Here is a 12,788-nt window from a genome sequence, read left to right on the forward strand (position 1 = left end):
CGTTTCTTTGCAGATTCTTAGTGAAAATTACTGTACCTGTGTTCCGATAAGTTTTGTACACGGTGAACTGATTAAAAAATGTACAATTACAAAATAACAAAATATAAAAATTATATATATATATAAGAGTTACTGATGCATCTCTAAGAGAAGCATAAATGATAATCTTTAATCGTTTCTCGATTTATTTCCAAAATGACGAAATTTAAATTTACTTTGATCAAATATAATTTCGAAATTAAATAAAAATTAAACTATTTCTTTAACGAAAGATTATTAAGATCTCTGCTCAAAAAAGATCATTCGTATACTGCTCGCAGAGGCTTGTCCGCTTCAAGATTTCATTGATGCCTCCACAAGAGAGGCTTTTTTTTAGATGTTCAGCGAGATCGAGAGTTGGGCGTAAAGTATAATAATCTATCTCTATGTGCATCTATATTTATTGTTTAACATTTATCATCGAATCATCGAAAATTTATATTTTGTTCACAATTTTATTTTTAGTTGCTATTATATAGTTTAGGCACAATTTTTAGGATGCTACGAAAAATTAACAATAATTTCGTAGATTTTGATTTTATTCCTCAAAAAGGAAAATAAACATTATGCACATTATATGTATTGCAACCGAAGTAAGCGATACTGGTTTTTGTCATTTAATAAGCTTACAATCAGCATAAATAATGTTTCTATTATATTAGTATCTTTTATGTCAATTATAAATAAATTATAACTAAAATGCAGCTAATCCCATCTAGGTTAAATTTTTTTATTTTTGTAGAACCGTTTGCAAAAATACTTTCAAAGAAATCAATCAATTTATAACAAATTATATTATTTATATTGTCTATACAATCTCTCCATATAGACATAATCTTGAAATTTAGGACACAACCCTGATCAAGATATTAGTGACAATAAGCACTTGTGTTATCGTGTGTTATCGATAGAAGCTACCGCTTTGAACATCCGTAGTTAAATACATCACGCGACAGCCAGGAATTTCATTGAGATGTCACCATTGCACCAAGAAGAAATATACGAGCATATACGAGCGCGTGTGCGCGACAACCTTGCCGAATGGATGTCCCATAATTTTCCATAGCTTTTTTACTTTACTATCTCGAGTAACTTCGTAATCGCGAAATTGTGAATGAAAATGAATTTGCGCTGAGAAATATATTAACCGCTTGCCGACGTGATACGCGATAACGTGATTGACACGCCGAGTATGTTGTAAACATCGAAGGTTCCCTCATCCGATAGCGTAGAGGCGAACGTCGAGAAAAAGATTTCGGAGTAAACTATCTCGGATGATAGTGTATATTACATCATTGTAAGTAGCGGTAGATTTTTCGTGAACGACTTGCACCTTTCCACGCGATTGTTTGACCAACAACGTCGATATATTTATATTAATATTATGTTGTCAATATGTCGATATTGTCGATCATATAATAATAAGATAAAAACTAAAATAAGATGTAACACTGACCTTCCAAATTTATTTAAAATTAATTTGGAAATAATGAAAATCTTGCGTTAAAAAAAAAATCTTTACTTTCAAAAAAATTTTCAATGTAATAGCGATCGACATTACAGTCAACCCTTATCACATTGCTTAGCAATCGATCACAGACCGACCGAGTAGATATCAAAACTGCATCCGCAGTTGCAATGGACCGCAATTCTACCGCGAGATATCGCCGCGATCGACCGGTCGGAGTTTTTTGACCGCGCGGCGCGCGGCTCAATCGATAGTTTTTATCAGTCGCGGTCGCGAGGGTGAGCCGCGGCGCGGGCCTGGTTTTGAGGTTAGGGTTAGTGGTTAGTGACTCGGTGACACCGCGACAGACGGCGGCGGGCGGACGTCAGGCGGCGAGTTTTCGGTGCGCGAAGGAGCGAACGCGTTAAGCGTCGCTCGCTTCGGTCGCGTCACATCGGCTGACGCCTGTTTTCGGTCCGCGAAATATTGTCCGCCGGTCGCGAGCGACGATCCGAACGGTGAAAATACGTCGCGCGTCCGCGACGGGATATCTGTTTATATCGGCGATCGCGAGACCGCGGGTGGCATCCGCCGCGCGCGCGCGCGCGCGCGCGTCCAAAAATAGAACGGTGGCGGCGCCCGTCGCCTCGACGAGAGGAATTCCTCGCCCGCGAGCGAGAGGCGCAAAAGGGGAGACGGGACGCGCGTCGCGCCGATGCACACGAGGCCGGAGCGCGTGACGCGGCAACGTGCCGCGATAGGCTCCCGTTCACCCCTCTCGCTCTCCCCGTCGCTTTCGGGAACGTCGTGAATTCTCCCGAACGCTTCTCGCGACCGTCCGGATCTTGTCGTCGACCCGCGTTCCGCGCACCGTCGACGCGCGCTGGACCACCCGCGATCGAATGTCCGATCTCGCGACCGGCGCCAGTCCGTTCTCCCAGCAGCCGGTTCGGGGAACAGGGTCAATTGGGGTTGGGCGACAGCGAGGTGAGTTAGAGGATATCGCGATATCATATTTGATCATTGACGTTCCAATGATCTCGCGCGCGACAGCTGTCGATCTGACTGACGAAAAATCGCGCGATCGAGCCGTCCCGATCTCAAGCTCTGATCTCGATCTTATAATAGCGAATCAAGTTTTTGATATTGTGGGCGATTAGCTTCTTTTTATTTGTATGTATACTTAAGCTCAAAGATAAATCTTCATAAATCTAAGGAAAAAAAAAGGATCGTTTGTAAACGTCATTTATGTCGTACAATATGTGCTTCAAGTGTTGACAAGACTTATTTCTCTTTTTCAGCGTTTTCGCGCGAGAGACCGACCCGCGCGATATTCCCAGTCGTCTGTCCGCGACGATGCCCCGAGATTTATCGCGCGCGCGGCACGCGTCGTCGCGCGTCGCAGGATAGACGCGCGGGAGAGAAAGAGAAGAGAGAGATCGTCCACGGGTCCTCGGCGGGGCGCGCCGCAAATTGACACATTTGGCGGTTCGCGGGAGGGCAAGGTCGGACAAATGAGGCGTCGCGCGGTGGCGAGCGACGACGACGGCGCGAGGCGATCACCGGCAGGGACACCGATGACCGTACGTTGCTGCTGCGAGACGGCCCCTGCGCGCGGGCCCCAGTGAGAAGATGTCGCAGACCGCGGATGCCGAGAGCGAGACGGGCTCCATTTGCGACGAGGAACGCGTCCGGAAGCTGTTCCAGGCATGCGACGGCGACGGCGACGGCTACATCGACAGGTGAGCGAGAATCATTTCAAGATCCACGCGGTGCGGCGCCGGCGGGACGGAGCGGAAGCCAACACTGTTGAATGGCGAAGGATGAAATTCAAACCAATACTATACTTAAATTAAATAAGATTGTTATTTTTAGCTACCATGTGTGTCGAGTGTCGAATTATTTTAACACGAAACAGTATCATTTTAACTTTATTGGTTTAGTTGAGTTTACATTGTTTTAGTTAAATTAACGACATATTTTGAGTAGGAGCACAGTGGCGACTTATAGAAATGATTAAAATAATTCAAATTGCAGTATATAATTTGACGCTACGAATTTAACAGTGTTAAATTTCACAAAACAGATTATTTTAACTCCAGTTTAGTTAAATTAACACTGTTTTAGTTAAATTAACGGCATACTGAGTAGGAGCAGTGTCAATCTCTAAGAATGATTAAGGTAGTTCGATGATGAAGGGCCGAAGTCGAAACAATGTTTATAATTTTTTTATTTATATGATTATAAAAAAAAATAGAATAACGCATCGCAAAGCTTCGTAACGACGCGTAAAAAGACCGTTAGTAAATAATTTTTACGTTGTAGAGTAATATTTTGCCTGAAATAGATGAAATAAAGTGTGCGTTAACGCGTCGCTTGACTAGTTTTCAACTTTAATTATTAATTTAAAAAAAAACTGTACGGTGGATCGTGTTCACCTTCAACTATAGGCTTCCTCACAGTGTTCTCTTTCCATCGATATATATTGTTCAGACATTTTTGGCAAAAGATTTTTCGCAAACTCGTGTTATTCATAGGAAAATAACCTCTTTTCCTATTAGACCAATGTTAAAATCATTAAAATCACCTAATTTTAAAATTAAAGGTGAATTATCTTTTTTTCTGGGCTTAATCGATTCAGAGAAGAGTTCCTTTTTTCGATATAAAAAAATAAAACCTATTACTTTTGGCAAAAGTTGTTCATCATCGAACTACCTTAAAAAGACTTGAATTGAGTATCATTTGACACTATTTAACGGTGGTGAAAAGGGGATGAATCCTCTGCGTTTCTTTGAAATAATGCCGCTTGCCAGAGGAAGTCTCCAATCGCTATCGATAGCCATATACCCGATTTCCGTACTTTTCTTTTATTCTCTATTTGTGTGTACTTATTTTACGCGAATATTGCATCGAAAGGAAACCGCGCCGTCCCGAAAGGAAGGACCACGCCAAGCCGAATCTCGGGCGTTCCCGAGATCGCCGCGGAATTTCGTTGAAATCAATATTTTCTCCCCGCGACGAAAATAGTTGAGACAACTTGTGGATAATCCCGCCGAGTCTGATTTTTTTTCCGAATCCGAATCGCCCGTCGCATTCGGCGCCCGTATGTAGCGACGTTATCCCGCGTTTCGCGCCACACACTGGGCCGGATTAATTCGGTTCGCGAATCTTCTTCGCGCGATTGTACAATTAACGGTGGCTGGTGCCGCGCGGAACGGAAAGAGTTCGTTGACGAGACCGCGCCTGCCGCTGGCACGTACGTTTTAATTATTTCTTCGATTAATTAGAGCCGTCTCCCCCTTTCCTCTCTCTCTCTCTTTCGCTCGCTTTGGCGCAAGCTCGCCCTGCTGGCTCCCGCGGGAATTTAACGAGAGACGACTGGCGCAGCGTATTTCTTTTTACCTAACTTCGGCGAGAGTACAAACTCGTCGGAATCGCGAGCAGTAGAGCGAGAGAGAGAGAGAGAGAAAACCAATAATAAATTCGCAATAATTTAGGAGGACGAGCATCTTTCCCGCGGAGAGTAAACGCGGACTGTATTATAGACCACTTTGTAACTCCCCATCTGCTTTTTTTTTATTTCTCCGACTTGCGAACCGATCGAGAAAACATTTTCTTGTTGATTCATCGAGTGTGGACTGTCCGTTTCGTAGGACTAACAATTTAGAAATTGTTTCCCCGCCTCTTTCCCTCCTCGCCTCGTCCGACAGAGTTAACAAAATCCGGAAATACGTGATTTTTTTGCGAGCGGCTTTTAAATTAGATTCCGCTCTCGAGGACGTTCCGTTCTATCGCTCTGACCATTTTGTTCCTCGCTCGTCGTTTCCGTTATCGATGTCTCGATAACGTTTTCTCCCGTTGTTTTTCCTTTTCGCGGAGCGGTTGCTGCCCGCCCGATCGGCGATGCCTTCAATATTGCGCTCCCAACGCGCGACGCACACGTGTGCGGGGACTTCTCTCGTACGTGGGACTCGCGCGGGGCTGCCTTTTATTTCTTTTCAATGAAGCTAAAGGTGCACTTTTTACCGCGCTCGTCGAACATTACGGTCTATTTTGTCTCCTCCGCCCACCTCCGCCGCTCGTACGCAGGTTCCTGCCGTGGGTAAACTTACGAAGGTAAAATTACGTCTGCGTGGTCTCTCTCCGCGTATTACATGCGTGTAATGTCTACACGGACTCCGTCCCACGTACGCTGTAAGCTGCGCAAACTACATTTATACACGTCGGCAGGCGGGCGAGAAACTCGGCGGCGGGTACTCCTCTTTTAATCGTGCTTTTTCTACGTCCACCCCTTTCTGCAAGTGAAACCGGAGACGATTCTTCATGAACATATCTCGAGAAGCTTTCGAAATTTAAATTTAGAAATTGTTTAAATATCATAAGACACGTATATTGTATAGATATGTATATTTTTTTATGTATGTGCGATGTTGTACGTATTATAGAGATGTGGCGATACGTAACTTTTTATCTGACGTCTAACGACATACAGGCGTAGTTTTAATCTTACAAGCACTTACCACGATCGACAATAACTATTAGCATTTTTTCGAAAAGAATAATTTATCTCAACCATGCGTGTGTCGAAATTTATTATTTTAACACGAAATAGTATTATTTTAACTTTGGTTTAGTTAAATTAACGACATATTGAGTAGGAACAGTAATGACCTATAGGAATAGTTAAATGACTAAAATTAAGTATAATTTGACACAACAAACTTTAACAGCGAATGATCTGCCTAAATCGCGACGTGACGTCTGGTTAAATAGTTTAGCAGAGACGCATTTAGATCCGGCAATTCGTCAAATAATCGAGAATCACGACATATATCCATTATCTCAACGTTCCGTCCAAGGATCGCACGTAATGAGGAGAACTCATTAACGCAAAGAAAATCGAATTGAGAGACTCGCGCTCGAAACAACGGTTAGCATGTCCGCCCGTACGCGTTTTAATCTCGCGGACGAGATTTATCGTCGACGATCTAGTTTTACCGGGGGTACGATAAAACGATCGGATCTTCCGAGAAATCGCCGCGGTGCAGTCCCGGCGCGCTGTTAACGAATCTCGCGCGATTGTTCCGAGATAAATCCTTTCGATTCGAGGTCGCGGGCGGCATCTGCGAAATTGGAACGGGGAATGATTTATAATTAACCGCCATTCCCCATAATAATTGCCTTTACGTCGTTAATTATCGCCCCGGGGGGAGTAACATCGATTCGTTAACGAGGAATAATTTATTGCGCGGCGGACGCGTCGTTGCGGTGTTTTACAGCGATCGTACGGCTCGAGCGCGATTTCTCGCGTTTATTTGTTATTTTACTTCCTTTTTTTTTATCTCCGCGATGCATAAAGCTCATCTAGCCTCGCGTACAAGCGCGTTTTTAAAGATAGATTCGCCGAGTACCGGACGGCCGGAGCGGGACCGCAGGGTGGAGAGTGCGCGCGTTCTACAAACAAATTAAGAGCGCAAACCCGGCAGCCATGGTTCCTCTTCGCGTTAAAGAGAAGAACGGGACAATATTTCCCGACTTGTTGGCATTCATTACACCGCGCTTTCGTAACCTCGTTATACCCTCTCTCGCCGGCGCGGCGTCGCGGCGCACGTGATGCACATTTTCGGCATCCCGCACGTCGCACGCAAAGTTCCGTCCGCGTCCTCCAAGCGTACGTAATACTCCGGAATTTTACTCATCTCTCTTCCCCCGGTATCATCTCCAACGACAGACTCCCTAAACCGAGATCGTTATCTCGTTTCTTCGATCGAAACGCACGAGAGTTCCTCTCGCGCAAGGCGAGCTCTCGGGGGGGGGGGGGAATACGAAACGCGAACGTTTTGTCGAACGCCGAATTTCCGCGCGTGATCATCGCGTTGATATTGAAAAGCGGTGACCCAATTTTTCGGGGGGCACCGTTCGGCGTTTCACGCATGCCGCGAGAGACGATTGTGTGCGCGTCTTCTCGACGCGGACATGCAACGGCGGATAGGAATTGAAGAGAAGTCGGGCGAAGCGCGCGACGTGGAGGAAGGGTCGATTCCGTCGATGGCAAACCCTCGACGACACGACACCCCGAGGGTTAGTTCTCCCGTCGGCGAGGGGGAGAGGACAACGCGCGCGTTGTCCCCGCGTTTTATGGCAAGTGAGTCACACCACCACCGCGAGATCGGGTTCTATCTTCTCTTCCCCCGTTTCTCGCCCGCTTGTCGTTTTGGTTGTACGACTGATCCTTCGCGCAGCGAAGCCACGGTCCCCGCGCTTGATGCAGACTCGTTTATCGGCATTTCTCTCCCTCCACCTCTGATTCTACCTCCGCCTATGTGCTCCCTTTTATTTTCTTTTATCTTTCTCTCTTTCTCTCTCTCTCTCTCTCCCTCTCTCTCCTTCACCGCGCAAAATACAGTCGACGAATATCGGTTGCAGCATCCTGTAATGCAACGGATTTCCGTGAACGTGTAGTCGTAAACGTGAAATTCCGCTTGTCGATGTTCCGCTGGAATAACGCTGGAATAAAGGAACGAGTGATCGTCGTTCAAGTCGAAACCGCACGTCCGCAGATGTCGGCGTAAGTTCGACTCCGATATCTTTCCCTCGTTCTCGCCCTCGCCTTTGTCCTCTTTAGACAGACGATGCATCTTGCGAACAAACTTTCTACGATATAATTTTTGAAGAATTGTCTAGAGATGGTAGTTAACGTCGTCACGAAGGAAATGACGGAATAAAATTTTACCTGCAATGTAATACAGGAATAAGTTGATCCGAAAATTCACGAAATATAAAATATTAGCGGAAGTACTCGGCAAGGATCAATCGGGCGCGAGTATCAGCTAGTAATAACTGTCCAACTTGTTGTACGAAATATATATTAGATTATTCATGAATGATTCGCGACGATGCGACGAGATTCCGCCGGCGGACGCGTTCTCGTTATAATTCCGAGATTCCCTTGACTGCGACGTGGCTGACGGAATAATAGATGCAGCGGGCGATTTACCTGGCTGCCGAGGCTCCCAGGCTTGTTTGCACGCGATGGAGCGCGTAAGCACAGCGGGAATGTTCTCCCGAAAGAAATACTGCGTGAGAGATATGTCTCGATTGGTGCTCGTGCTTTGAAAAAAGCGGCCGTCTCGATGTCGCACAAGAAGCAAAAAGTAATCGTACGAGCCTGAAGAAGAGCTATATGTGTAATCACTGGCGGATTCATATAGAAAAAATCCTGGATCTGTTTGCCGGACCTGTTTAAAAAATCTAGGAAACAATATGCATTAAACTTTTAATGCGGGATAAAGTTTCACCACATCCTCGTCATTGATTCTAGGACAAAAGCTAAAAGCGTGATACTAACAACAAGAAAAATATCAAACCAAATAATTTTGCCAATCCCTCCCCACACATGCGGAAAAAAATGTCAAATCAAAACTTACGTACTCAAATTAATGTGTTCATTGTTTTGTATATATGCAACAATCTGTGATTTTATAAGAAACTTTGATAATCTTAAATTTCAATATTACATTACGTTTTGTTGGTTGAATTATATAAAATGACTTTATTTATATATAACCAAATGTTCTTTGTTTAATACAATATAATCTCATTTCATTAAGATTCCATATCATATTGAAAACTAAAGATACTTTCAAATCAAGAATATTCTTTTTTTCTTGCATTATCGACGTTAGGATCCGCTAGTGTGCGTAATAGTGATATACGTGTAACCAGTAATATGCAATATGTGTATACTTTTGTTTTATATCTTTACATAAGTGTTCGTTATTTCGGTCCGCGAACCTGCTTCCGCTCGTACGTCCTAAAACTCGACCGCCGCGGTCGGTCCGGTCCTCGAATTGCCGAACGCAAACGCACGTTTCGTGGCGTTTCGCCGAATCCATCCCACGGCGGGTTTTTACACGCGGTCCGCACTCGTAATTTTGTTACGCGCGGCCAGCTTGCAGCCCTCTCTCCCCTGCCATTTATTTCGCCTCGGTTCGACTCGTCCGCGATAAATCCCGAAATCGTCCCGACCGGTTATCGTTATATATTTACGCCTTCCCTCCTTCTGGCCATCGGGGTACGCAACCCCGTCGTTCCCCCCGTTGGAAATTTTCGTTTTGTCGACCCGTCGTCGATCGTCCGTCTCGCGGATTACGGAACACGCGTATGGTCTCCTATATATCTCTAGAACTTTAAAGACGTGTACGAATAATGTATACACAAATTAATAATAAAGTACAAATTTTCTCTTGTGACGCTCGATAATAATTGGATTAACACGATATACGACAAATCGGAGAATCTTATACATTTACGTGATGTATAACAATTGATAAGAGCGTCATTCTTTTCTTAAGGTCGGAATACCTGCTCACTGCCGTGAATAATTCGCCAACTCGCCCGGTGAATAAAACATCCCTCCGAGAGGCGTCATCGGGAATAGAACGCGGAATACGCGGGGCAGACCTTCGGCGTTAAACGAATTATTTTCGGAGCCAATGCCGTCGCTGATGGAAATTTGATAAACCCTCCGCGATCGATACGCCGCGCCGATATCGCGCAGCGCCGGCGACGTCAAGGTCCCGCGCGCGTTTCTCGTCGCTGCTGCGAATTATTAATAAAACCAGTCGGATTCCCCGAAATCAACCGCATTATCGGCGATCGCGCCGTTAAAATTGACGGCCGTGACTTCCAGCGGCGCAGGCGGGTGCAATGTGAGAGAGCGACTGCCGGGTGCCGTTCCCGTCGCGAGTCGCGGGGAGATCGTATTTTTATCGGCGATCTTTGGCGAGGACCGACGACGACGCGTCCGGGGATCCCCGTCGGGACAGCAGCCCCTTTCGCAATCGGAGTAACGTGATTTCTCGCTAATTACCGCGAAATCTAAACCTCTCGAAAGAGCGCTAACAAAGCGACAGGCGTTAAAAGGGGGAGATGAAGCGCGATGAGTTTGCTGAAGAGCCCGCGTGAAGGGCTCTCTTCTCGTTAAAAACCGACCTTTTTAACATCTCTTCCCTTTCCCACCCCTCCCCGCTCCCTGGCTCTTCCTCTTCCATCTTCTTTTTTCCCCTCTTTTTCTCTATTCTTTTCCTCTTTTTGTTTTTAATTGCGCCCGCGATATATCTCCGGCGAGGCGAGAACTTTTGCCGTTTCGAAAGGGTGCATGGATCAGCCGAACCGACAGTGTAAGATTCTTATGTCTGTGAAGTTGGCCCTCCTTTTTCAAAATTCGGAAAATTTTATTAGAGTTCTAGATTCCCCAGAAAGAGTTCTAGAGTTCTCTGTATATAGTTTTTAAAAACAGTTTTTTTAAAAAGATTCTTTCATATATAACGAACTTCGATGAGGGGCTGCGTTTCGATGAAATTAGAGCGAGACATTTGCAATTGAATAGCAATACCGTTCTCCGATGTGCACGCGAGTTCTCTCGAAGCCGCCCTCGCTCGCGCGGCCTCCAGGTGCGTTTTTTTTTTTTTATTGTCTCGGCGCGTTTCTGCTGGTATTACCTTACCTTCCACATCTCCCGCATTGCTTAAAAATAACGCTTTTCCGCTCTTTAATAAAAAGATATCTCGTTCCGCTTGTTTGGAATCTATTTATCCTCTTATTTTCGCATATGTACTTATACTAATCTCACTAAATCTCACTAAATTCGAGAGATACAGAATTGAATAAAGATAAACATCTCGAGATCGCGTAACTTAATATTTGAAGATCCTGAAAGACGCACTTTGAATTCTTCGGAGAGATGTCAAAGGGCGGACGTAAAATAATAGGGAACTAATCGCGTTTCCCCGCGGAAATTCCCGTGGAATATATAGGTTGGGTGGAAAGTTTTTCTGCAAATGTCTCACGCCGGGACAATGATCGCGGTATCAGGTACAATCAGGTTCGAGAGGAAACATTTTAACGCGGGAGAAATCTTGGCCATCGCGCGGCAGCGTCGTCGGTTTCACATTTCCCAACAATGGACGCGCTTATTGGTCCGCCACGGTGCATTACACGCCGGCTTTTTAAACGCGAGCGTAAAACTCGCTTTCGCCGACGAGAGGTTTGTCGAGTCTCGCTGTATTAATTTAAAAGAATAATGTGCCTTTAAAACTCTTTGGGACAGAGCCCAGAAATCCGTCATATCCGACAATCACGAAGCAATTGGAACGCTAAAATGTCGCGGAGGTGACATTTCCCGCAGTTTCTGTCTATTCGATATATTTTTCATTTCCCTGATTTCTTTTGTTTCGGCGCTTTGAGCTCGCTCCTTTCTCTTTTTCTCTCTCTGCGCGCGACGCTGTTTCACGAGCCCTGATTAAAAGCGTAGGCCAGAGAGGAGAATTGTCCGGATCGCGCGCGCGCGAAAAACGGGAAAGGGCCGTAACGAGATCGCCGCGTTACAGGTCGAGGCACGAAATTGAGTTTTGATCCAATCGCACGTCACGGTCAATATCGACACAAGCGGATGCGTGCCCTGAGAATTTTCTTCAAGATCCCTGGGAAAAGTCCTCTCGACAGTCTCATCGGCGCCCTTCGCTGATAATTTCAATCCGTAACTGTATGTACACGAGGTGCACGTGGCCTTCGATTTTAGCTCGTCTCCGCGTCGTGATTCTTCCGACATCCCGGAATATCTAATTCGTCCAAGTCTTTTTCTGCTCTTAAAGCGTTCAACGTTTAACGAGACGGCAAAGTGCACCGAGGACGACCTGTGTGTGTGTGTGTGTGTGTGTGAGACTCTGAAATTTCGCGGTGCGAATGCGAAATTAAACAAGCCGTTAAATTCACTTTTCTCGCCGAGCGGGCAAACACACACGCCGACGCCGATGATAAACCACATATTACAACGCGATCGTTTCCCACGTGGCAGCATATTTATCGCGCTCTCTCCGGCGTCGAAGTGCCGTTTAATTGCCGCCGCGTGTAAATACGCGACGCGCGTGCACCGTGTGTGCACCGGCGCCCGGGTGTCCATTTATTTCGAGATAACGCTCGAATAAATTAATGCGTTCGCGTCCGTTCATTAATTATTACTCCCATACGTACTTTCCTGCTCTGCGTCATTATTTTAATAAGTATATTCGGCGAGGTATCAACTCGAGCGTGAAAAATGGCTCTCTTAAATCTTCTTTCCAGGAAAATTTAAAAGAGAGAATAGTACAAGTGCGAGCACAATTTTTAATTTTCCAGAATCTAAATTTTAATTTGGGAAGGACGATGCGAAAAACACGAGAGGCTTCTCGATAAAAATGCTTGTAATATTTTCTTCCGCCTGTTTCCGACTCGCGTACAAACGATTTCTTCACGAGACGTA

The 12,788-nt window shown here is 45.3% G+C and overlaps 1 protein-coding gene across 2 annotated transcripts in view; it reads left to right on the forward strand.

The window, feature by feature from the left end:
- LOC143905262 (colorectal mutant cancer protein) overlaps positions 1-12,788 on the forward strand; it is a 130,028-nt gene that overhangs the window by 87,104 nt on the left and 30,136 nt on the right. Inside the window, exons 1-2 of one of the 2 annotated variants that reach the window (XM_077420557.1) lie at positions 1,794-2,473; positions 2,788-3,228. In XM_077420557.1, coding sequence (XP_077276683.1) covers positions 3,119-3,228 — 110 coding nt within the window. In that variant the 5' untranslated portion in view covers positions 1,794-2,473; positions 2,788-3,118. Of the gene's footprint in view, positions 1-1,793; positions 2,474-2,787; positions 3,229-12,788 lie in introns of those variants that run through there. The other variant, XM_077420558.1, reaches the window with a different exon arrangement.

This window comes from Temnothorax americanus, unplaced genomic scaffold (genome assembly GCF_048541705.1).
Source record: "Temnothorax americanus isolate GAGA-0224 unplaced genomic scaffold, ASM4854170v1 Scaffold6, whole genome shotgun sequence".
Taxonomy (NCBI): Eukaryota; Metazoa; Arthropoda; class Insecta; order Hymenoptera; family Formicidae; genus Temnothorax; species Temnothorax americanus.